Source organism: Conger conger, chromosome 11 (genome assembly GCF_963514075.1).
Source record: "Conger conger chromosome 11, fConCon1.1, whole genome shotgun sequence".
Lineage (NCBI taxonomy): Eukaryota > Metazoa > Chordata > Actinopteri > Anguilliformes > Congridae > Conger > Conger conger.
In genome coordinates, this window is record NC_083770.1 from 27,240,150 (window position 1) to 27,265,879 (window position 25,730).

Here is a 25,730-nt window from a genome sequence, read left to right on the forward strand (position 1 = left end):
TGACAGTCACCATGCAACTAGTCCTTGGCTTCCATAATGCCCTTTTCCCTTTGATTTCTCCACTTCCACTCCTGTCTCTGATCAGCACTGCTATATTATTATGGTTCCAGTCAATGGTAGCTCATTTATTTCAGTTCACCGCAATTAATTCCTAATGCCATTCTGTGGTTAGAAAAGTCAGATGCCATTTGCATAGTTCTGACAGGCACATCATTTTATATAAAACCTCAAGCTCTCTAACAAATGAGGAACGAAGGAACTTCTGTAGAGTTGTGGACTGAGAATGGCATTCCAGCTTGCATGTTCCTCTAGTTCAATAGAATGAGATGCAGTCAGATTTTACTCTCCAGTAGTTCTGGAAGCGGACAAGGTGTCTGCAGCCAAGCCATTCTCTGGTTTTCCCATTTCCTAGTTATTAACTCGGCTACATTTGTGACCTTCAAATATCTGGTTGCATTTCAGTTCACAATAATGAATTTCTAATGCCCTCCTGTGGTCAAAGACAGAGCCGGATAATATATGTACAAAAGCTTAGTTCTTTGGCTGCATTCGTGTCTCATTGCTTATAACTTGTAAGTGTATCAAACAGCCAATACGCATAAAATCTTATCACTGATATCACCATCATTTTTATTCACACGATTAAAGTTTCCTTAGTTTCCATATAGAAATAAAATATTTGTCATATTCATTTATCTGGATTGTTTTATTGCATGTTTTCGTTTTGTCTTGAGAATTAGTTTTAAGAGAAAGGTTATGCTGTCCATTCTTCGAAAAGAAGGTCCCAGTGGATGATGATTTGTCTCACCTATTATTACATCTTAACAGTCAGTGAAAATGTGGTATGATGTGAAATTAATAGTTCAAACGTTGTCTTGGACCAACCAGAGTGCAGTGCACTCCTACAACTGCGATAAAATTATAATGTTCAGGCTGTAATCCACAAGTGTCTCAGTATAATTCTGAATGTCTGAGATTTTATAATAATGCGGTTTTGTTTTTTTCAGTCAAAGCATATAATTACACCAGAACATACATAACACATACAGTACATAAAACAGCTGAGAGTAAAAAGTAGGTTGTATATACTACAACAATAAAAATCTGGTTTGTCTTTTCTAAAAAGCTAGTTGTAATGCTTTAAGAGTTCATTAGGAGGTAGCCTCCTCCCAAACAGGTTGATGGCCCTGAGAGATGAACAGCAATGTCGGGTATGTACTTGACTGACACAAAAAATGTTTCTGCATTGTTAAACAGTGAACAGTGAGTAAACGCTGAAACCATTTTGTCTTGATTTGTAATATAATGAAGTTTTGCCACAAAAAATAATTCTGTTGATGTGCTCAAATATTTGCAGTATTATTGCTGGTCTGACATTTTTCTGCTTTTTTTCCGCTCCAGGACATTTATTTGCTTGAACCAGTGTGCTTCTCTATGGAGCCAGCAGAGAGTGCCAATGTGTCATCAGTCCCTGCCATCTTCCAGCATTTGAAGCGTAGGTCAAAGAAGATAAGATTTTAATAAAGATATTTGAGAGAATATATACTGTTTAATTCATCCTTTGACACAAAATGTTTCCTTTTCTATTGTATTTTAAACTGGAGTCCATGGAGATAGGCCTACTTTCTGTTTGTGATGCAGTCGTTGGATGCAATTATCATGACCATGTCAGCTGGTTGGTTAAAAGTGATAACTTTGAGAAACATTTTTGATTGAGCTTTTATTTATTTTTTATATTTGACATTTCATACCTCATGATGACAAGTGACATAATTGTGGAGATCACTGTGCATCTTCAGCTGTTATACTGAAGAGACTGCATGGGTCCCCTCTCTCACCTAGGCCACATTGGGGTTGACCAGGTGAGGGTCTCTTGCGGTAGTTCAACACTGAGCCGGGTTAAAATCCCCGGTGTTGGGTGGGGTGAGGAGTCGGGTTGAGATCTCTGGTGTTGGGTGGGGTGAGGAGTGGGGTTGAGATCTCCAGTGTTAGGTGAGGTGAGGTGTCGGGTTGAGATCTCCAGTGTTAGGTGGGGTGTGGGAGTGGGGTTGAGATCTCTGGTGTTGGGTTGGGTGAGGAGTCGGGGTTAAGATCTCCATTGTTGGGTGGGGTGAGGAGTCAGGTTGAGATCTCCAGTGTTGGGTTGGGTGAGGAGTGGGGTTGAGATCTCCAGTGTTGGGTGGGGTGAGGAGTGGGGTTGAGATCTCTGGTGTTGGGTTGGGTGAGGAGTCGGGTTAAGATCTCCGTTGTTGGGTGAGGAGTGGGGTTGAGATCTCTGGTGTTGCGTGGGGTGTGGGAGTGGGGTTGAGATCTCCAGTGTTGGGTGGGGTGAGGAGTGGGGTTGAGATCTCTGGTGTTGGGTTGGGTGAGGAGTGGGGTTGAGATCTCCAGTGTTGGGTGGGGTGAGGAGTCGGGTTGAGATCTCTGGTGTTGGGTGGGGTGTGGGAGTGGGGTTGAGTTCTCTAGTGTTGGGTGGGGTGAGGAGTGGGGTTGAGATCTCTGGTGTTGGGTGGGGTGAGGAGTCGGGTTGAGATCTCTGGTGTTGGGTGGGGTGAGGAGTGGGGTTGAGATCTCCGGTGTTGGGTGGGATGAGGAGTCAGGTTGAGATCTCTGGTGTTGGGTGGGGTGTGGGAGTGGGGTTGAGATCTCCAGTGTTGGGTGGGGTGAGGAGTGGGGTTGAGATCTCTGGTGTTGGGTGGGGTGAGGAGTAGGGTTGAGATCTCTGCTGTTGGGTGGGGTGAGGAGTCGGGTTGAGATCTCTGGTGTTGGGTGGGGTGAGGAGTAGGGTTGAGATCTCTGCTGTTGGGTGGGGTGAGGAGTCGGGTTGAGATCTCTGGTGTTGGGTGGGGTGTGGGAGTGGGGTTGAGATCTCCAGTGTTGGGTGGGGTGAGGAGTGGGGTTGAGATCTCTGGTGTTGGGTGGGGTGAGGAGTGGGGTTGAGATCTCCAGTGTTGGGTGGGGTGAGGAGCGGGGTTGAGATCTCTGGTGTTGGGTGGGGTGAGGAGTGGGGTTGAGATCTCTGGTGTTGGGTGGGGTGTGGGAGTGGGGTTGAGATCTCCAGTGTTGGGTGGGGTGAGGAGTGGGGTTGAGATCTCCAGTGTTGGGTGGGGTGAGGAGTCGGGTTGAGATCTCTGGTGTTGGGTGGGGTGTGGGAGTGGGGTTGAGTTCTCCAGTGTTGGGTGGGGTGAGGAGTGGGGTTGAGATCTCTGGTGTTGGGTGGGGTGAGGAGTCGGGTTGAGATCTCTGGTGTTGGGTGGGGTGAGGAGTGGGGTTGAGATCTCCGGTGTTGGGTGGGATGAGGAGTCAGGTTGAGATCTCTGGTGTTGGGTGGGGTGTGGGAGTGGGGTTGAGATCTCCAGTGTTGGGTGGGGTGAGGAGTGGGGTTGAGATCTCTGGTGTTGGGTGGGGTGAGGAGTAGGGTTGAGATCTCTGCTGTTGGGTGGGGTGAGGAGTCGGGTTGAGATCTCTGGTGTTGGGTGGGGTGAGGAGTAGGGTTGAGATCTCTGCTGTTGGGTGGGGTGAGGAGTCGGGTTGAGATCTCTGGTGTTGGGTGGGGTGTGGGAGTGGGGTTGAGATCTCCAGTGTTGGGTGGGGTGAGGAGTGGGGTTGAGATCTCTGGTGTTGGGTGGGGTGAGGAGTGGGGTTGAGATCTCCAGTGTTGGGTGGGGTGAGGAGCGGGGTTGAGATCTCTGGTGTTGGGTGGGGTGTGGGAGTGGGGTTGAGATCTCCAGTGTTGGGTGGGGTGAGGAGTCGGGTTGAGATCTCTGGTGTTGGGTGGGGTGTGGGAGTGGGGTTGAGATCTCCAGTGTTGGGTGGGGTGAGGAGTGGGGTTGAGATCTCTGGTGTTGGGTTGGGTGAGGAGTCGGGTTGAGATCTCTGGTGTTGGGTGGGGTGAGGAGTAGGGTTGAGATCTCTGCTGTTGGGTGGGGTGTGGGAGTGGGGTTGAGATCTCCAGTGTTGGGTGGGGTTGAGATCTCTGGTGTTGGGTGGGGTGAGGAGTCGGGTTGAGATCTCTGGTGTTGGGTGGGGTGAGGAGTAGGGTTGAGATCTCTGGTGTTGGGTGGGGTGAGGAGTCGGGTTGAGATCTTTAGTGTTGGGTGGGGTGTGGGAGTCAGGCTGAGATCTCCGGTGTTGGGTGGGGTGAGGAGTGGGGTTGAGATCTCTGGTGTTGGGTGGGGTGAGGAGTCGGGTTGAGATCTCTGGTGTTGGGTGGGGTGAGGAGTAGGGTTGAGATCTCTGGTGTTGGGTGGGGTGAGGAGTCGGGTTGAGATCTTTAGTGTTGGGTGGGGTGTGGGAGTCAGGCTGAGATCTCCAGTGTTGGGTGGGGTGAGGAGTGGGGTTGAGATCTCTGGTGTTGGGTGGGGTGAGGAGTCGGGTTGAGATCTCTGGTGTTGGGTGGGGTGAGGAGTAGGGTTGAGATCTCTGCTGTTGGGTGGGGTGAGGAGTCGGGTTGAGATCTCTGGTGTTGGGTGGGGTGTGGGAGTGGGGTTGAGATCTCCAGTGTTGGGTGGGGTGAGGAGTGGGGTTGAGATCTCTGGTGTTGGGTGGGGTGAGGAGTCGGGTTGAGATCTCTGGTGTTGGGTGGGGTGAGGAGTAGGGTTGAGATCTCTGGTGTTGGGTGGGGTGAGGAGTCGGGTTGAGATCTTTAGTGTTGGGTGGGGTGTGGGAGTCAGGCTGAGATCTCCAGTGTTGGGTGGGGTGAGGAGTGGGGTTGAGATCTCTGGTGTTGGGTGGGGTGAGGAGTCGGGTTGAGATCTCTGGTGTTGGGTGGGGTGAGGAGTAGGGTTGAGATCTCTGCTGTTGGGTGGGGTGAGGAGTCGGGTTGAGATCTCTGGTGTTGGGTGGGGTGTGGGAGTGGGGTTGAGATCTCCAGTGTTGGGTGGGGTGAGGAGTGGGGTTGAGATCTCTGGTGTTGGGTGGGGTGAGGAGTCGGGTTGAGATCTCTGGTGTTGGGTGGGGTGAGGAGTAGGGTTGAGATCTCTGGTGTTGGGTGGGGTGAGGAGTCGGGTTGAGATCTTTAGTGTTGGGTGGGGTGTGGGAGTCAGGCTGAGATCTCCAGTGTTGGGTGGGGTGATGGTGAGGCCCCGCGGGGGGCTTTGGTAAGGGGTCTTTTTGGTTGTCGGGGGGTGGGACATGCAGAGGGCCTGATGACAGTGCCCAGCAGGCCAGCGACAGGCGTCTCTGTGCTGGCTGGGTCACCCTGGCCCTACTCTGCCCATGCTGTTATCACACATCAGACTTAAGAAAACAAAGATGAGTGAAATGGCCGTGTAGAGCACCAATCGCATCATTAAAGGTAAGATGGGCGGACCTTGTACATCTGAACTCTTTGTTTTTTGTTCTCTGTATTTTCCATTCAACCACTTTTAAAATTCTAGAGTTGTTTTTTTTAATTTTATTTTTACAAAACTGCCTTCACCACACATTGATACCTAGTATGGGGAAAAAAATTCTGCATATAGAAACTCACGCCAATGCCGTTTATACGTCTATGCTGTGTTAGCTGCTATGTGCAAAGTGTTACATTTTTGTTTATTGGTGGTAGTCATGACACAGCATTTGGTGCTATGACAACTGATTCATTTTTTAAATATGTAAAGGTGTTACAGACTGAGATGGCAAAAGAATAAACAGTTCCCAGAATGCCTTGCTGTCTGGCATGAACATCAGCCTCTCCAGAAAAAGTAACAGGATCCAGCATCTGTGTTTTCTGTGTTCTATGTGTGGCCTTGTGTCTAGTGCATATTATCTTTGTGTCAAGGCATCTGGTTTCAAAGTGTGTGTGTGTCAGTGTGTGTGTGTATAGGGAGGAGGAGAGGGGGCGGTATTTGCAGTCCTGGAATGTCCACCTCTACAGAGGCGAATGCTGGAACTACGCTCTCTCCCAACGGACAGACCCGGACCCCACCACGAGGGTGTCTTCGCTGAACTGTCGGTGACACCCGGAGCTGTGTGGGGTGGAGGCAGATGCACGGGTGTTTAATTGTCTGAACAGAGCCAGGATGACAACACAAATGGCGGAGGGGTGAAGAGGTTAGGAACATAATTCGGAAGCGCACAGATAAATCAGGAGTGTCCAGCGGCTCAACGGATAGGGCCTGGTCCAGCCACCTGATGTTTCCTTTCCAAACACAAGTGTCCCTTCCCCCGGAACCTGGCACCCCCAGCCCTGAGAACGCGAGCTGGCTCCTCCGCTCCGGAGGGCTGGGGCACAGGGAGGCCGTTCACACCTTGTTAAGTTTTACAGCCAGTGCATTTGTCAGTCCCTCTCTTCGATTGCCCCTTTGACTGGCTGACCCCCTTTGATGTACATTTCCCTGTAGAGCACGGGGACCAAGAAGATTCCCTGGATATCTGTGTGAGAGGAACATGTTCAAAAGTCCAGCGGAAATTATAACAAATATATCCAATGTGATCCCCATTTAGTGAAGTAGCAGGAAGGCACAGCTGGGATTGACTGGAGAATGGTCTCCAACAACGTATGACTATATAAGAAATGTTGAACAACAGCGTTCAATATGAAGCTCCTACAATTATTGCTAATAACTTGCAATTTAAAACATCTTTACACATACCAAGAGTCTTGTTAAAGCATTTTATTAGGAGCACGGTTATTTGTGAAGATGGGACGGGCATCTCCTTGGCCAGGTTTTACAAGTTTTTTTCCAGGAGTGTAGTGTGATGAAATGGTGTTGTGTGGAGAATATGTTCTGATTCTCTTTGGACATGATGTCAGTCCTGGCTTGCATAGATTCCTTCACTTTTGTTCTCAAATTCTTTCCCCTTTACCTGTACATGAGAGGCTTTTCTAAATTGCATGAAGGAATGTAAAGTCAGGCGATTAAGGGAGCAGAAAGCAGGTGAGATTTCAGACTGAGGGGTACTTAGGATGTGAAGCCTGACTTCGTCTGGAACTGGAGAAATGAATGCGCTGCTATATCTATAGGTGAAAGAATGAGCTGAAAAAAGCGTGAGCCCAGTGTGCCTTTAGACTCGTGTGTTTTCCTGACAAGCGCTCTTCATGCTTGTTAAAAGCTGAGCTGAGTCAAATTGGCTTGGGTAAAAAGCTGAGGTGACATGAGCGGAGCGTTCCGAGGTGCTCACACTGGAGCGGCCAGATCAGGTTTCCCCCGGACAGTCCCCCGGAATGGGAGAAACTAAATTCCTATCTTGTAAGCAAAAAAAAAGAAGAAAAAAATCACTATAATTTAGGTAATTGCTTTTTCTTTTCTTGTCACACGGGCTAGGAGGCAGGGGGCGAGAATGGAGGGGTGGGTAGAGGGACATACCTGAAACAGTGTTGTACTACCTTTCAATGTGAAAGACTTTTCTTGTTAGGCTTGAATGTAGGATTAAGTCCTTTGAGCACACCTACATTGTAGCACCTGAATGTGAAGTAAAGGCAGCCATTGTGTGGGCATTGCTCACCCACAGGGTCCGGATAGTGGCTTGGCTTCTCAGCCTCCTCACACACTGCCTCAGCCCCAACCAGCAATTAGCCCCCCAAATCAAACTCCGGCGGTCGGGACTAATTGTTTCTAACAGGTCTTTGTAAAAGGCCATGCTGTTTTCTATTCAGGTCAGCCCCCATGTCTCCTTGTGTGTCAGATAGGGGAGGGAAATCGTTCCCCCTGGGAGATAAACTGGTTTTCTTTTTTAATGCCCCCCAAACTAGACTTAATTTTCACCTTCCTTTCACGGTTCAGGTGCCGTTGTGTATTGAGGCGGTTAGTGTCTGCGGTGGGTGGGTTGGGAGAAGGATACAGTACCTCACAGGATGGTATTCAGAGTCCGTCCCCCCCCCCCATTAGGGGAGTTTTGACTCAATGGGTATGTATTTGTACATTTAAACAAATCGTTTGTGTTCCTCCTTTGTTCCCTGCTGTGCAATTCAAAAGAGTGACTCTGTGTTGTTGAAAGTAATTAAAATGGGGCACAAGCATTCAACCATAACCCTTTAAAACCTCATAAGAACAATGAGGAGGTCTATACCTTCCACAGAAATGACAAGATGCTGACTATGAAGCACAGTTCAATCTGACCACACTGAATTGTTCTTTCAGATTGTGCGATTAATGGTTTATCTGCCAGCCACATAGCTCCTAATTCAATACATGGTCAGAATGTTCCATTATCATAACAAAAACAGAATCAGTATCACATTACATTCAGAATAATGTTTCTGGGAAAAAGTTGACATTCATGCAGAAATCTTTTTATGGTAATTATTTTACTTGGGAAAATAAAAATCTTCCATTTGCTCCTCATGAATTTACATATTCATATTTTAGCCGCCCCAATGTCATGTCTTGCCAAGTCGCATGCGGTGCTGAAAGCAGCTTTGGGATTGATTTTACCCATGTTGCATGTCACCTGGCCTTGCAGTTTAAACAGAAGGACCAGGCCTGCGACCGCTGGCAGTGGGTCCCTGGTCCATTCGGTCGGCTACAAGAGCGAGCTCTGCCTGAGAAAGTGCCCTTCAGCGCGGCTTCTGTTTTAATTAGAGTGTGACAGGGTACACTGTGAGCTACAGGGGGCCCAGTGATGGACAGCCAGAGTTTCCCCCTGCTGTGGACCCCTCTGTCTGCCTCTCAATCTGACAGCCCCAGAGAGAGAGAGAGAGAGGGAGGGAGGGGGGAACGAGAGGAGGGAGGGAGGGAGGGAGGGAAACATTCTCTCTGGAATGTCGGGAGCTCTCAGAACTGACATGTAACCATAGACATTCTCAAATCTGTGCCTTTATCTCTTTGCCTGCTGACTAGTGCAGCATCTGTTGGTCATCTTCTCACCCCTGGTACCTCTGAGCAGTCCTTAACCCAGACATGTTGCTTTAACCAGAGGAGAGGACACGAATGTGTCATACCTTGACATACCTACGACCCCTCTACTCTAATTCATTTTACTCTACTTTCTGATATTCTGTAAGAGGACGGTGGGAAATGACATTTTCACGCTTGTTTTCATTAACCTCCATTTTCTGACCAGGCTGACTGGCAGGCGACAGATTACAGATATACGCGGTTCTCAACATGGCCGCCAGCCTCCTCTCCTGTTCAGCATGCACTAAGTGTGGTGGGGGAGGGAGGTTAATTGTGTAAGTGTTCCCTGTGAGGGGACCTGGGCGGAGATGAGAGGAACAGTTCCGGTGGGCCCAGCTCTGAGACGGGGTGCTACCTCACTCAGCAGCTCTCCGGATGAATTTCAAAGCCTCCGCTCCTCTACAGATCCTCTCTTGTCCCTCCAGCTCTCCCTCCGAAACTCCGCTCTGCCGCGCAAAAAAGAAATCACTTAACGCTCTACTTGCCTGGCCCGGAGCTGACTGGGTAATTGGGATCTATGCCTTTCAGTTCTCTTTCTTTAACATTTACCTCTCAGGTCTCTCCTAATGAGACTTGTCATATCACAATGCATCCAATGTCATTCTTCCTGGGCCAATTGATGTCAGGGAAATATGACAACTGTGGAAAAATCTAAATGATCATCATGATAAAATACATATTTTAGATTTTTAAATTGTAATTATTTTTTTGGGTATCTGGCCCATGGGGGAGATGGGGGATCTTAAACTCAGTGCCTGCAGTTTTTGTTTTTCCTTCCATCAACAGCCTATGTATTTTGCCCATAGATCTACACTCAATAACCCATAATGACAAAGTGAAAACATGTTTTTGGACATTTTTCCACATTTATTTAAAATCCTAAAATTTCTCATTTACATAATTATTCAGACCCTGTGCTGTGGCACCCCAGGTTGTGGTCTGCTCCATACTGTTTGCTTTAAGATTGAGATGAGATGTGTTAAGAACTTGATTGCAGTCCACCTGTGCCAAATTGAATTGATTGGACACCCACCTGTGTATATAAGGTCCCACAATTTACACTATATCAGGAGGAAACCAAGCCATGAAGACCAAAGGGACTCTCTGTAGTCCTCCACAATAGAATTGTAGTGAGGCATCAGTAATTGTGAAAAGGACGAAGTTTGGAACCACCAGAACTTTTCCTAGAGTTGGCTGTCTGGCCAAACTGAGTAACCAGGCAAGAAGGGCCTTGGTCAGGGAGGTGACCAAGAACCAAACAGAGCTTTGGAAGTCCTCTGCAGACCTAGTAGAATCTGCTAGAAGGACGACCATCTTAGCAGCACGCCACTCTACCAATCAGGCCTTTATGGTAGAGTGGCTAGACGGAAGCCACTCTTGAGTAAAAAACTCTTATAGTATAGGGGTGCTTCTAAGTGGCAGGGACAGGAAGACTGGTCAGAATTGAGTTGGGAAGAATGAATGCAGCCAAATAAAGGGAGGTCTTTGAAGAACCTGCTCCAGAATGCATGCACCCTCAGACTGGGGTGAAAGTTCACCTTTTAGCAAGACAATGACCTGAAGCATACAGCTAAGACAACACTGGAGTAGCTATGGGACAAGTAAATGGTAAATGGTCGGCATTTATATAGCGCCTTTATCCAAAGCGCTGTACAATTGATGCTTCTCATTCACCCATTCATACACACACTCGCACACCGATGGCGATTGGCTGCCATGCAAGGTGCTGACCAGCTCGTCAGGAGCATTTCGGGGTTAGGTGTCTTGCTCAGGGACACTTCGACACAGCCCAGGCAGGGGATCGAACCGGCAACCCTCCGACTGCCAGACGACTGCTCTTACTGCCTGAGCCATGTCGCTTGGCTCTGGCTGTCCTTGAGTGGCCCAGACAACGCCCAGACTTAAACCCCACAGAACATCTGTGGGGAGACCTGAAGATGGCAGTTCACAGATGCTTCCCATCCAATCTGAGAAGATCTGCCTGGAAGAATGGGATAAACTAAAAGCCTGTAGAGACTTACCAAAGAAAACTCGAAGCTGTAATTCCTGCCATGAAGTACTGAATGAAGGTTCTGAATACTTATGTAAATGAGAGATTTCATCTTTAGATTCTTTATGAATTTGCTAAAATTTGGAAGAAAGTTTTTGCTTTGTCATTATGGGCATTTTGATCCATTTAATATGAAATAAAGTGTGCAAAAAGTGAAGGGGTCTGAAAAGACCAAAAACTGTAAACTATATGGCCTTCCAGTACTGGAGTTTGAGATCCCCGCTTCATATTCCTCCTCAATCAGGAAATTATTGACCATGGCAGTGCAAGCAGTGGTTGGCAGCTCCACAGGGCACAGTGTAATTGGCTGTCGCATCACTCAGGGAAAGAGGGGTTGATTGGACACAGAACACCATGTCGTACCATGTGAGAATGGATCCTTTGGTCCACCGAACACCTGCTGAGTCTGCTTGCTACAGTTGTTTATTAAGTGTAGCCCTACGTCATGATGGTGGCAAATTAACGGACAATGCTTCCGAAGAGTGAAAGTCTACCCCCCTCAGTTACGGTTAGAGATACAGCGATGGGACAGGTGCATTACCGCAGTCCCTTAGAAATCCTTTAATAGAAACCCTTCTGAAATGTAACATCTACTGACTGCAAACACAGTAATGTCTTTTGTCCTAGAAAGGCGAGCTTCCGGTGACCGTAAGGTGACCACGTCTCCATGGAGTCACAGATCTTTCCCGGAGGGCCGATGGAAGACTGCGGTGGCGGTAAGCACGTAGCCGTGCCGCGGCGCTCTGTGTGTGTGTTCTCAGCGTGTGTGTGGATGCGGGGGTCCTGTAGCAACTTGCTGGGGAGCTGCACGGAACAGCGACACACAGGTGAGGGGGGAAACAGGAGCTGCACTTGTGTTTTTTTTAAGTGTTTAAGTGCTGTCTTTGGAGGTGTCCTGTTACCCTGCTCTCTCTCTGACCCTCTGACCCTCCCCCTGCATCAAAGGTAAGCCAATTACTTCCATTACTTTGTGTGCTATTGTCAATGTAATTGTAAGCTTCTGACTTGGAATGGCCAGTGAGACTTGTTTGCCAAACTGCATGCACTCCACTAGACCTTCTTCCACCCCTCTTTAACTGACTAGACTCAGCTCCTTTACTGCCCCGAGACAGAAAAGTCTTTATTTGAATTATTTGCCATGGTGTTATTTAAACGGTCATTTCTGAGGTTGGCCCGAATAGCTTAAGACCGAAATGGCCAGATGAAAGCATTATTGTTCTAGTTCTTGCTATGTGCCTGTACTTCAAATGCTGATAGAGAAATTCTGTGATTTTTTTATTTTCCACTGATCTTTGTTGCCAACCGCCAGAGCCATTGCTTAGAATGGAAAGAAAAAAATTCAAGATCATTCATGAGCGGGGAAAAAAGGGAGGGGGAGTTTGCATTTTAGGTTTTTCCTGCCATCCCACTTCAAATATGGTTGTGATGATTTGGATGCACCCCAGCCCTACACTGCCCATTCAGTCCAAGCAGCACCACTCTTTTAAGTCTGTGTCACCAGCCCTGGTTGGGGGACTGTTTGGTGGAGACTGGCTTGGAGGCCCCTGAAATGGCGGTCTCCATGAGAGGCAGTCAGGCGACTCTGGAGCTGGAGAGACGGCAGACTGGGAGCGAGGAGCCCCATCGACGGCGAAGGGGGGAGGGGAGTGGCGGAACGAGGATTAGAGTGAACGAAACGTGAGGACAGATTGACTGGGTTAACCCCGCCCATCTCTGAGGTCACCGGCAGGTAAGGGACAGCGTCGATGACCCGGGACAGTATCCGCACACAACCACACCCCCCCTGTCGCCCAGAGTTCTCATCGCCACCAACCTGGGGGTTGAAACACAGTTCAGCGAAGCCAACGATTCCTCTAGCCTGCACAGGTTCATGACGGAGAGTAAATAATGTACGTTAGTGATGTAGTTGTATGCAGCAGTTTTGAAGATACTCAAGAGTGAGAAAGAATGGCTCATTGCTCGTGTCTTCCTTCCTATAATGAGAACCTGGAGAATAGGTCTTGTGTTCCTCTGCTCTGCTCTGGCTGGGCAGAGCTAGGCGGCTTAAAAACATGCTTATTAGTGTCGCTCGATCTACTGTTCACAAGAACAAGCTCTCTTTATCCCTGACTTCCGTAGCAGTGAGAACTCTATCTCTCAGACCATTCTCCTGAGGAAAAACAGATGGTGCAGCAAAATCTCAGCAGTAGCTCAGTATTAATACACAAGCATAATATTTTCTGCCGTCTCCTGACACAACTGGCACATTTTTGATTTCCTTTTGTTTGCTTTTGCAGGATACATGGCACCAGATCAGCTGTGAAACTTTTTTGCAACAGTAAAATACTGTACAGTATGCTCTATACATGAGCCTTTTTGTCCCTGCCACAACATGTCCAAGACAAAGAGTAAAACGACGGGCCCTACAGAATTGATGTCCGCATTAAACCCCCAGCTAAAGAATGGTAAGGTGTCGGGGTTGAGGGAAAGAGGCGCAGGGCGAAGGCCCTGACAGGGTTTTAAGGTTGAGCGCGGCGTATTAAAAGTCACTCTTTCTGTGTCATCGCGGCTCCAGTCGGCCGCAGCTAACTCGCTATATGTCACAACAGCGACGCTAAGAATTTCCCCTCCCACAGACACCGAGACGATAGCGGCGTAACTGAAATGCTGAACGTGTTCCTGCACCCCCCACCCCCACCCAAAGCCTGCTCTCTGTGTCGCCCCCCACCCCCACCCAAAGCCTGCTCTCTGTGTCGCCGGCCACTGTGTTGTAGGGCACCACTTGTCTTTCCTTGTGGGGGTGGGCCGAGGGTGAGAGAAAATAGAAAATGGAAAATTCCTGGGTGAAGTGCAGTCGTCGGTGATCAGGTGTGAACTGTGGAGTGGAGATCAGAGGAATAAGGGGTGGAAGGGACCAACAGCTGCTCCTCACTCCTCTCCGGCAGTGCTACAGTGCTCCACAAACCAGCTGGAGTGGCTGCCGTTCTGGGGCCCCAAAACCGCCTACTGTACTGTAGCTAGACTGTGAGAAATACAGGCCGTGATGATGGACACACACACATAGGCAGGGTTCACAGAGTCCGGATTTAAACTTTGTATTAGTATATTTTAAATGTACTGTTTTCAGTTTGTTGGGCGAATACCCAGCTCTATTCACCTTAAGTACATTATTATTACTAAGTGAATGACTTGCCAGCAATGTGTAATTGCATGTATAACTGTATTATAACTATAATATTAACTACAGTCATGTACATGTACAGTATGCTTTCGGCAGGGTTTCCATGAGCTTTTTTGATATTAAAAGGCTTATCTGTTTAATGAAAAATGCATGAAAATTGTTCAAAAGAACTTAATTGTAATTAAAATGTAGAAACATGCAAACCTTAGTGAGAAAATGGACGTCGGCTCTGAACACTGGAGAATTGTACTGACACACGTCTGATACTCTTGTGCTGTCAGCTGATGACAGAATGAATCCTGCAGAAGCCCATCGCTGAGTCTTTAAAAACCCCAAACGGTCAGATTTAAAGGAATAATGTGTCCTTGGGGAGCAGTGCTTCACAGGAGTTGGGGGGCATAACGAATCTCAAATAAATGGCTATTTTTTCAAATGCTGGTGTTAAGAGGTCACATTTTTAGAATGTTTTTTTCTCCCCCAGTCTCTCAAAAGACTTTGTTTTGGTTTTGAGATCTAAAGATTGTTGTTCCAAAATACAGCTGTTAAATAAATTAATTACACATATTTAAACTTGGTATGTGATGGCTGTGTCTTGGAAGGTCCCAATGGGTCCTTGTGAATCTTTGTCTGGCAATTGAACGCAGGCCACCTTAAAACCATCTGACTCTTGACGTGTTGCCTTAAGCAAACCCTTTTTCTTTAAGAAGAGCTTTATCGTTCTACTTCAGCTTCTGTGAGGACACTCGGATAGCAGCTGTTTCTCCATTTCTCCCCCAATCGAATTCTGTATTTCGGTGAACAATTGAAGGAGTGTTTCTGTACTTCGAGACCACTTCACAGCCAAAGGTTTCTTCTGTTGTGTCCCAGAGTGTTTCCCTCTCCTGAATGACTGAGCCTCTGGGCCCTGTGTGCGGCACTAACAACAGGGACTGTCCTCAGACAGCGATACGCCTGCTCCCTGACCCTGCGCGTAACCCTGCTACACATGCGTCTTCAGCCTGTTCGCCGCACACTGACATTTTGCTCCGTAAAAATAACACAGATGCTCCCGACGCGCTGGCCGGGGTCCGGCCTCCATCGTCCCCGGTGGAATCGGGCGTCAGCCGCCTGCTCACATTGCCTTTCTGTGAATCAGTCTGGCCTGAGTCACATTTTTACTTTTGATGTCTGGCACAGTACCAGCGTCTTAGCTTTGCGGCTCAGTCTCCCGTCTGCGGCCCGAGTGTTAATCTCCGATCAACAACTGGGGGCTTCGCCTGTGAAGCCTCCACACCTTCCAGTACCAGAGCAACAGGCCTTTTGCTTTCAACATCCCCAGAGCAAGGACTGACTAACTTTCACACACTTCTGACATGAGCCATCGCTTAACAACATGATGCCTTGGACATTCCTCAGTTATGAACTAGACGCATAGAAAATAATTGGCTGGGCATTTCGAATCTTGAACAATAATGTGTATTTCTTATTGGAATGCTTGTGTTGAGTTGTGTTGTGCCATCTTTCCACTACTGTAGGTGTATGAACCGAAACACTTCATGTAAAATTCCATGCACTGAGAAATAAAATGTATGCAATAAAATGAGCATAGTGCACCAAGAAGCATTCCTGTTTTTACAGCTTTTTAAAATTATTTCATTTTTAGAAGTTTTATAGGGTAAAAATAATGCACACTATTGATAAACATGCTCTCTTTCCTCCCTGTGAAATGGAGAGTAAAAACAGGGAGCATATTTCTCAATTTTATCCAATTTTCCTTGCAGCGACCATGCCAGTTTAGCAAGGAACATGTCTGTTTTTTGCATTATCATTTTAGGGTTGCATTGCACGATAGGAGTGCAAAACAGTCACAAATGTCTCATATTTATGTTTTTTTTTTAAAATAATAGAACAAGAAATGTTTTGAGCGATTCAAAGAATAGGCCAGAAAAATATATAGTATATCATGACGGAAAACATTTTAGAAATAGTAGTTTTCCATGAATGTCATATCAAATCACCCTCATGTGGTGCGTCCCAGGGTCTAATAACTTCTATGGAATATATAAATGAATGCACTTGCAAACAGCTCTTAATGGGAGTTACAGCATGAGTACGTCAGCTTTGTGGCAGCAGTGGAAGTGAACATGCTGCTTGCCAGTTCACTGTTTAATGCATTTGACCCTAAAGTGCCTGTGAGTTGTTTGAGTGATCGCTAACAGTGTCTTCATTAGTCAGCGCTCAGGCCCTGTCAGAGCGGCCGACTAGGGCCTAACCCCACGGCTGTCAATGCTGCAGCAGCCTCCGTGTTGAAATCCTAAGACTTTAAAAAGAGACTGTCTTGCCTGAGTGATTATGGGAGCGCTTGTGATTGATTGAGGGATCACACACACAACACACAGACGCACACACACGAGAGAAACAGAGTGAGAGAAGAGAGAGCTCAACCATATGAGGGGGGAGATGGTTTTCAGGTGAAATGTTGTAGGAGTAATAGATGTGTGTTCTCATTCTTGCAGTTTGTGTTACTTGTCATTTTTAGGGTTGGGGGGAGGCAGGATTCAGAATGTGTCTTTTAGGGGGGGGGGGGTTGCCCTCAGAACAGATAAAAGGGGAGGGGAGAGAGAACTAGTTCAAATTTATTGCCTGTGTCAGCTGTGTCAAATGGCCAGCTGAACCCTTGCAAATGGCAGGGGTGCGTGTGGGGGTTGGGCCGCTCCTACAATAATTACACATTTCTTCGTTTTTGACTGCTTCACTGACAGTTACCATCCTCATATATTGTGTCACATCTGTGTGTTTATCAAGTGAATATTATGTTGAAAAGAAGCGCATCTCTAATTTCCCTCTCCATGGCTTAACTTTGCTGAAATGGAACACAGTGAAATTCAATAAATCCATCTGAATGTTGTGCATTACAGGCTATACACTGAATATAAATTCATATATGTGACTGACATGGTCAGACTGAAGATGTGCTCCATAAATGACAATGATTGAACAGATCATGTGAACAGAGGTTATAGCATGGGTGCATGTCCAAGTGGGACTAGTTGTTAAATACTAAATTCATCTGTCAAAGAACAGGAGTGTCGCTGATTGGTAGCTTGACGTTCTACCTGTTCTTCTCTGAAAGAGACCTTTAATTTTCATAAGCGAGACCACCCACTTTAGAAACCTTTGCCTCTATTTTTGTGGGGTCAGATTGAGTGGCCAGTTGGTCTTTATGGCAGAGATTTTTACGATGTGGTTGGAGCTGTTAGGAGACCACCAGTCCTTTCACTACTAACCTGGGGTACAGTGGAGCATAGACCTGTGTTTCACAATTTGGCTTGTTTCCTTGCAAAAGCAAAATGCGGCTATGCTCCTATTAGACAAGCCATCAAAAACATTTTCAGATTATGAAGGAGCTATGCTTCTTTACTTGGCATGCGGATGCTAAGTAAAGATGCATCACTTGTTTATAATGTCAAACCAATACTAGAAATCAAATATTCTTTGGTTGAGGTCATAACTACACTGCAACATGTTTATGTTGTGCATTTGAAATGGAATGGCAGTTTAAGTACTGATGGCACGGTGCTCCCACCCTGTTTCACCGGGGTGTCTCATTCTGCTCTGGGACTGTGGCTCTGTTTGTGCTCTGGGGATGTTGGGGCTGCCCTGTCCCGTGTCAGTCTGAGAGTCTGGGCCTGCCTGCTGGTCTGGACGGTCAGCCTGGACTCAGAACCCTCTCTCAGCCTCCACCTGTCGTGTGTTTCTGCAGCGTCACCCGGTCTTATTTTAAAGAGCGGCTGCTAGCTCCAGTGGGGTGTCAGTGCTCTTCCCGCCCGGGGGAATTCTCTACCTTTCCGCTGGTGCTGTAGGTGCCGGCTGCGGGCGAGCAGCAGGTTATTTCCATCCTTGTGTTGGGGTCAGTAAAGCCCGTCGAGACGCAAATAAATAAGATCGGGTTACTGGGCTTCAGATCTCGCCGTCACTTTGTAAACTGAAGGCGGGGAGGGGGGGTGGGGGGGGGGTTAGTGGTGTTTCATGAGGCCGCTTGTTTTCTTTTTCTTTTTTTTTTGAACATCCCTCTCCAAAAAAGCCTCGCTGTCACCCAAGGCAGCCCATTGGAGAACTGTGAATTCCACAGTGATGAGGCCAGCGACTGCAAACGCTCTCTCTCTCCCCTCCGCCCTACCCCTGCACTGCCTCCGGAGTTGGCTCCTATAACTCCAGGCAAGACAAATGACCTGCATCTACTGTAAAGGTGCTAACCTTCACCTTAACCGCTTTCCTTTAACTCTGCTGAACCACTGCCGGTACATATGCTGTTGCCAAATGATGGACTTTTCACCTGTTGCCTCTGAAGGAAATCAGTTGTTTTTGTTTTCATTTGGAAAAACGGGAGAATCTCATAACTTGACCATTCACTACCTTGTTCATACCTATTTGAACAGTCAGTTAAAGTTTTGTGACAATGTGATCTGGTTAACTCTCGACAATAACTAACCATTAGTTATTAATGCAACATTATGTGAGTGTTTGGTATTGTAAGATTGATGGTGTAAGGGGATAGGGAAAGTATCCTATACTGAGCCCATACTTGTTGTTGTTTGGTACTACCTAAAACCATTTTTCAGGACAAAAGGACAAAGATTAGGCTGATATACTGCATAGCATTTTATCAGATTATGTGAAAATGTAATGCATACTATGGACACATCTTGACATATATTGATCCATTCTTCTTTTTGCTTTTCTCCAGTGAAGGTCACTTTGTCAAGGCAATACAAATTGATTGATGGTATGAAAGCTTCCTTGAAGTGACATTAACAAGTGGAATCAATTGCTACGAGGCATTTGCTCATTCAAAGGCCGGATGGCTTGTCTGAGATACTTAAATATTGTGTTTGGCAACTAATCTGCAAGACAGAGGGACAGTGGGATGATGTAAGCATAGTGTTTGGCACAATACCGGCTCAGACTGTAGTTGCGTGATGTATTGAGTAGGAATGCACTCTTTTATAGTGAAAGCATGGTTTTAATGGAATAATTACAGGCCAAGATGTCTTTCAGAAACTAAACTGCTCTTTGCTCCCTTGTAATCTTTGCTTTAAAGTCCAACCCTAAAATATGAGGCTTGTTTTACACTATTACTCCAGAGCTGTTTGGGGTTGGGGGGGGGGGGGGTCTTTTGTCTCCTCAAATTGCATTTTTGAGAAGCATTTTGAGAGAGAAATCAAGAGCACACTGACAGCAGTGATTTTCAGAAGGTACAAATTACGGCCCAGGTTGCTCAATCAAGGTTTGTAAGATTTGTTCTCTGATTGTGTGATAAGCAAACAGCTTTGATCTCAGGATTTGATTTGATTTTCATATTTGAAAATGATGCAACCTAATTTATTCTAGAAAAACTTGAAAGTATGTTGCTTGAAAATGAATTATTACGTCTGAATGTATAACATTGATCACATTAATACTGGGCTAACATGACTTCATATAAATACTGTTTTTTATTTTATTTCTGACAGCACTGTTGTGGTTAATCAAACTGATGTAGTTGCGCTGGCCTGGTTCTATTGCAATACATTACATTTGTCACTATTCATTGTAATTCTGACTTTGTAGTTGTTTAAAAAAACACTTGAAAGCCCACAACTGTTGATTGCTTTAAAAAGTGCATAATGAAATTGTTGATTATGTTTCAAATGCCTTTGGAAATCAGTGATTTCCCTAGATATTTACGAGTGAAACCTGCGCAGCGCTATTAATTATTGGTACTTAACAGTTAGAAACTTGAGCATCCTGTCGGTAATTGTTAACGCCATGTCGATGTTGATTCCGCGTAATCGAACAAAAGATAACTGCAGCTCCCACAATAAAAAGTAGACGTGACGTTATTGATTGTGGCTACCACATTAGCAAATGGTGTGAGCCGAAACTCCTTTAACAAGATAATTAAATGCTTTTGATGGGGGGATATCACACCAGACCTCCACAGCAACACCATTCTTTTAAATACAGTGGTCTGAGTACCTTCAAAAAGGTAGATAAACTCTCCCCAAAATATACTCAATCCTGAGTTCAAGCAATTTTGTAGAAACCTGTGCTAAGAAGTATAGAGTGCTGAACACGATTGTCCATTTCTCGTTCTGCAGGTGGGGTTTTTCCTCTTGTGGTGAGCTTTTCTGTGTAACCTTACCCACCTTCATAGAAAATCTTTTTATTTTGAAATAAATATTTGTGCACAATAGGGCATTATATATTTTCAATATTTTAAATGATTAAAAATATGGCAAATATAAAAGGTTTTTCGTGAGCTTACTTCAGATAATTAATAATTAGCAGTACGTTTAAAAGCGGTTATCTGAGCCATAATGGTTGATTGCGTTTCATTATAGATAAACTACAATACTATCTCATAACTTTTTTCGACTGCCAGTGCTTCTTCAAGGTGACACCACGCATTCTCCTATTGCCCACCCACTATACAAGATCCCCTTTCCAAATACATGGGAGGGATCTCGTCTTCCCTCATTTTTCACCTTACCACAGCTAGGGACCGAGACGTGCAAGGGGCAAGGAGGCTTTTAAATTTGGATATATCAGGAGACCCTGTGACAGCGTAAACACTGAGCTGCACTCGCTTTCGTTACATCCCAGTCCAAGTCCCCGCAGCGCTTACGAGTTTGTACATAATGAGTCTTTTTTATATTGTAGACATCCCCAACAAGGAGGCCACTTCCTTTGCAAGTAATAATGGAATTTGACGACTCGCCGGGTAGTAATTTTAAAATTGGATGCAATTTCGTAGTTTACCTAATCTTAAGTTTTCTTTTAAAATTGGATTAATTTTTTACCTGATGAGAGGACCAAGATATGTTTCGAATGTGGATTTATGAAGAAACCTTCGATCATTTCTGATTTTTTTTTTTATGGAGTGAGTTTGCTCATTTGAACAGTGACTGGGAAAGGACAGGTCAAGTGGGAGCACAATTTCTCTTGAGGAGAATTTCTGTTGGATTTACATTCCGCAGCATTTGGGAATAACATCGTCAGACCGCTGGGAGAAAGATCAGGAGAATGTATGCTATAAATCAGCGCTGTATTTACATGTAAGAGAACTCTAATATCTAATCATCAACAATGTGTATAATTTTAGTATTTGCGACAATAACTAATTTTTTATTTCTTATTATTTCAGATCTTTTCATTTCTTCGTGCTGTGGTGTCATGCGCAGGTATGTCGTCTCACTATTCAGATTTTTCTGTCAGGCTTTTAGCATTAATCTTATCTTATGCAATGACGGGTTAAAATAAAGTAGTAAATGACTCATGTGTATCTATATCTATATAATGTGTAGAATGTACATGATGTTGAGAGCTTACTGATATCACCAAAGTCGTAGGCTACATGTTTTAATTAAGTAGCTAAGCTATAAAAAATTTAAATTCGTTAATTATCAACTGTATATTTTAATAACGATACAATAATAAACATGCTAATATATTTGCAATAAAAATAATAAAAGTTGTAAAAATCCCCACTAATTGTTTGATGGGTATATTTTGTTCAGCTTGCAATGCATGTTTCATTTCTACTATTTAGAGAGCATTAGAGAAAATTATGTGATTTTATTTTTCCCTTTGCATAAAAACAAAAAGGGGGAGAATCACCCGTCTCCTAATTTTAACCAGTATGTGAGGGAGCAGGGCGCAGTGACGGACCAGCTCAGCCGACGACAAGTCAGGGTCTACCAGCTATACAGCAGGACCAGCGGCAAGCACGTCCAGATTCAAGGCAAGAAGGTCACCGCTACTGCAGAAGATGGCAACGTTTTCGGTGGGTTTATTTACTTGTACTTTTTTTATTTTTTATTTTTTTATTTCCTTACTTATCAACAATCCACTACTTATAGTAAGCATTGACTTTGCAACCTAAAGATTTCGAAAACATGAATGAAATTAATGGTTAATTCAATAGCGCAGGCCAAAACCAAGAATGCAGAATTAAGGAGCCCGTTAACGAAGGGGTATCTCAATATGTGTACTGTATATGCTAATGAAATGTGCGAATCGCCATTGTTTGGTCAATCAAACGCCACCCTTTGTCTGTGTGCAATACACAAGAAGAGTGAAAGACCTAATGAGGAAGGATGCATCTAGGCCTTCCCTTTTTGGTTAATATGGTAGGCTACTGTGGGAAATGTATTCTGTGTCGATTAAGCATTTTTTCTGTTTTGAAAACTGACTTTGAAAGTAAGTTCATTCACTGCTTAAATAACCATGAACAAAGTACCTCTGTCTAACATGTCGTAACACCAACTTCCAACAAATCCTTTGCCAACCAGAGCAGAAAGGCTTAAGTGGCTCCTAATTATTTTACATGCCCCACATAATAACCCCAGTTAATTTTATTTGGAAGTCAAATATTTAACATCACTTAACAGTAGTTTTTCCCATGTATGTAATCTGAACATCCCTCTTGGTTTCCAGTATCTCAGTCATTACGAGAGAGTATTTAGTTACATAGAGCACATACTGTGTTTCTTTTAATCAGGGCCAATTTTTTGGAGTCACAATACAATGCACCTATAAGATGCCTTTTGTATAGCTGTATTCACACTAATCCTGTTGAGGTATAGGCAATCAGATTTTCAGATGTATTATATGCGTTTTGTCGATGAAGGAAATTGTTGGTGGTCGTGAAATATCTAGTCAGATTCTGCTCTTTTGATTGATTGTGTCTCAAAACACTTCATGCATCTATTTTCAAGTTTTTCAAGCTATTTATCTACTGCAGTAGTCATTCCTGAACTGTACACATTATGTAGTGTATTAATATTAAAACGTTTAAATGTTCTGTTTTAACTTCATGTGTGTACACACCTGGTTGAGAAAGTCAATCTATCCCAATCATAGATTAATGTAATTAAGCAATTCAGGATGAACTCATACTATCCCATTTCAGCCAGAAACTCCTGCCCTCATGCCCCAGAGTCAGTCTATCTATCAGACATAACCTCTCGTTGGGCCTGGGCAGGTTTTCTGGGTTTCAGTGGGCTGTAATACAGCTGAAACTTGTCTTTTCACCAGGGCTGTGTGTTGATACGGTGGACTCCACTTTATATTGCAGCGAGGCTCTTTGTAGAGACGGACACATTTGGCAGTCGAGTGCGGATTCGAGGGGCAGAGACTGGACGCTACCTCTGTATGAACCGGAAGGGGAAGTTGGTTGGAAAGGTTTGTCCTATTTCCTATTCTTGGCTTTTATTTACATGTCAAAAGGATGTTTAACAATCCAGTCCCACCCGATTTTACCTGTGCTAATAAGGGAACCCATTAGCCAAATGCCTTAATGTGTTGAATTAAAGTAGAGACCAAAATGCATTCAGATAATTTATTATTTTGGGATTCTACCTTGCACACTACCATTTTAAAATGGATGATTAGTTATGTTATATGGGGCTGTGGAATAGCTGTGGAAGTCAATGTGTGGTATTACTATGGATTAATGTTAGGTATAACATGAGCTGAAATGTTTGGTGGAGTTTGTTCCATTTTGTAGAAGTGAGACTATTTGGTGGATAGAAATGGTTGGTGAAACTAGCATTTATATTTAGTTTATTCCTCCATAAAAGCTAAAGTACAATACATATTACATTCAGCCACTCAGATTTGAATGTTTTAAGCACCATTTTTATTCAGTCTTTGCAAATGCTATGTATTACTTTTATTGATTCAATCTCTTTAGGTTTATGTGAGAGATTTGAATCCTTATTCAACTTTTTTCTTTTTTTAAAATTAATCCCAGTTCAATGACTATCTATGGCTGGTTATCAGTTTTTGCATTGTGACCCACACACAAAAAGGGGCCGCTAACATTTCTGGACTTTTTGTTGAAATGCATGCGAAGGGAAAGGAAGATTAATTCATTGTGATGACTGAGCAATCAAAGTATTATTGGGCTGAAGGACGGAACGGGGGAGGGTCGGGGGAGGATCACGGTGAATGGAAGGGCGCACCTTTGATTCCAGCTGAAATATGAGAGATGGAGTTGGGGATGGGAGTCTGCACTAACCTGGCTCAGTGAGTAACAAAGAGAGAGACCAGTCACGGTTCATGGGCTGATGGCCTTACAGATCCTAGTCTGGCGAGCGCTGTACCAGGGGTGAGCAAGCATTCTCTTCACAGCCGTAACACAGCCCGTCAGAAGTCAGGCTTCTTCTTCCTGCGGGGAAATCTAAGAGATGTATTCAGCACTGTGCCTCACCCTGAAAAAAACACATCAGACTAATTTTATTGTAATGTGCTCCTGGGCTTGGGCATGTGTTAATCACAGACAAATAAATAAAAATATGGAGTGTAGTAGATTTGCTTTCAAATAACCTGTTTCTCGAAGACATAGATAAAGTGAAATATATCTTTATAGAAGCATTAAAATATCTCTTTTGGGCAAGTGGAGCTTGAGAGAGTGGCTAATTGTATTGATTTACTTTTCTTGGCAAAGCAATCATATATGTGCACCACAGGTGTCCTGAAAATGCTTGGCAAAAATACATATGGATGACATTTGACATAGATGAAACAACAAAAATTATATGAGTTTGACACTGGTTGTCCACTGTTATGTGTAGTCCCCAATCTTATTTGAGGCTTTATACTGGCAGTTCAGTGGTTCTTCTGGAGGTCTGATGTTGAATAAAAGGATTGTTTGTTCATCAATGGGTTTAAATCAGTGATTTGAATCTGCGGTGGACTTGTCCATGGGGACACTGTGTTCAGCTGCAGCAGCTCACACCACCACAACCTCTTGTCTGGCTCTTTGAGTCACACTGCCTGGTCCAGCAGAACTGGGGTGTTGGGAATGCTGGGGTCTTTTTCCCCCTCGTCCTGGTTAATCAGGTTATCACCCCACTCGCTGTCACTCGTCCGCACACAAAAGGCAATACCCATCTCAGAAAATGGCGACTGGGCCTTCTGGTTTACATATCACTGTGGGCTGCCCATCATTGCATTTACCCAGGCCTGTACACTCACTCAAGCACTTCATCCCAGTCTGAGGAGCCAGTGAGAGTGATTGATAGCAGAAGGGAGAGTGTGGCACTGGCACGGAGATGTTTTACCCCTGCCTGCTCTCTGAGTTAAAATCTACACTAAATAGTAATGATGATTCTGTCCTCCTCAGTGCAATTCATTTACTAGCCCCAAATATACAGTGCATGTTTTTGTCAAAATAGTAAATAACCTTATTTCGTCAAATGTTTGGTTCACCAAATGTCTTAGCTGGAATGTGCGTTTTTTTGTTTTGTGTGTTTAAATCTTCCCTCCCTACCTACAGCCCAACGGGAGAAGCAGAGACTGTATCTTCACAGAGATAGTCCTGGAGAACAACTACACGGCCTTCCAAAATGCCAAATACGAGGGCTGGTACGTGGCCTTCACCAGGAAAGGAAGGCCCATCAAAGCCTCAAAAACCAGGCAGAATCAGAGAGAGGTCCATTTCATCAAGAGGCTCCACAAAGGCCCACTGCCCTTCCCCAACACAGACAGACCCCGACACTTTGAGTTCATCAGTTTTCCACCAACACGCCGAGCCAAACGCAACAGGAAGGCACGGACTTCTCCTTAACACAGGACCAAACTGTACATAGGACTGGACTCATATCTTTAAATAATAACAGAAAGAAGCAACTTTATTTTTATATTTTTAATACTTTTAAATGCCAAAAAAGAGACA

At 45.0% G+C, this 25,730-nt stretch overlaps 1 protein-coding gene across 1 annotated transcript; it reads left to right on the forward strand.

Moving 5' to 3' along the window:
- Positions 1–21,073: 21,073 nt before the first annotated feature.
- Positions 21,074–25,622, forward strand: fgf17 (fibroblast growth factor 17). The gene is made up of 5 exons (XM_061259427.1): positions 21,074–21,105; positions 21,195–21,231; positions 21,656–21,833; positions 23,127–23,233; positions 25,332–25,622. The coding sequence occupies exons 1-5, from the start codon at positions 21,074–21,076 to the stop codon at positions 25,620–25,622; spliced, it is 645 nt and encodes a 214-aa protein (XP_061115411.1).
- Positions 25,623–25,730: the final 108 nt, after the last annotated feature.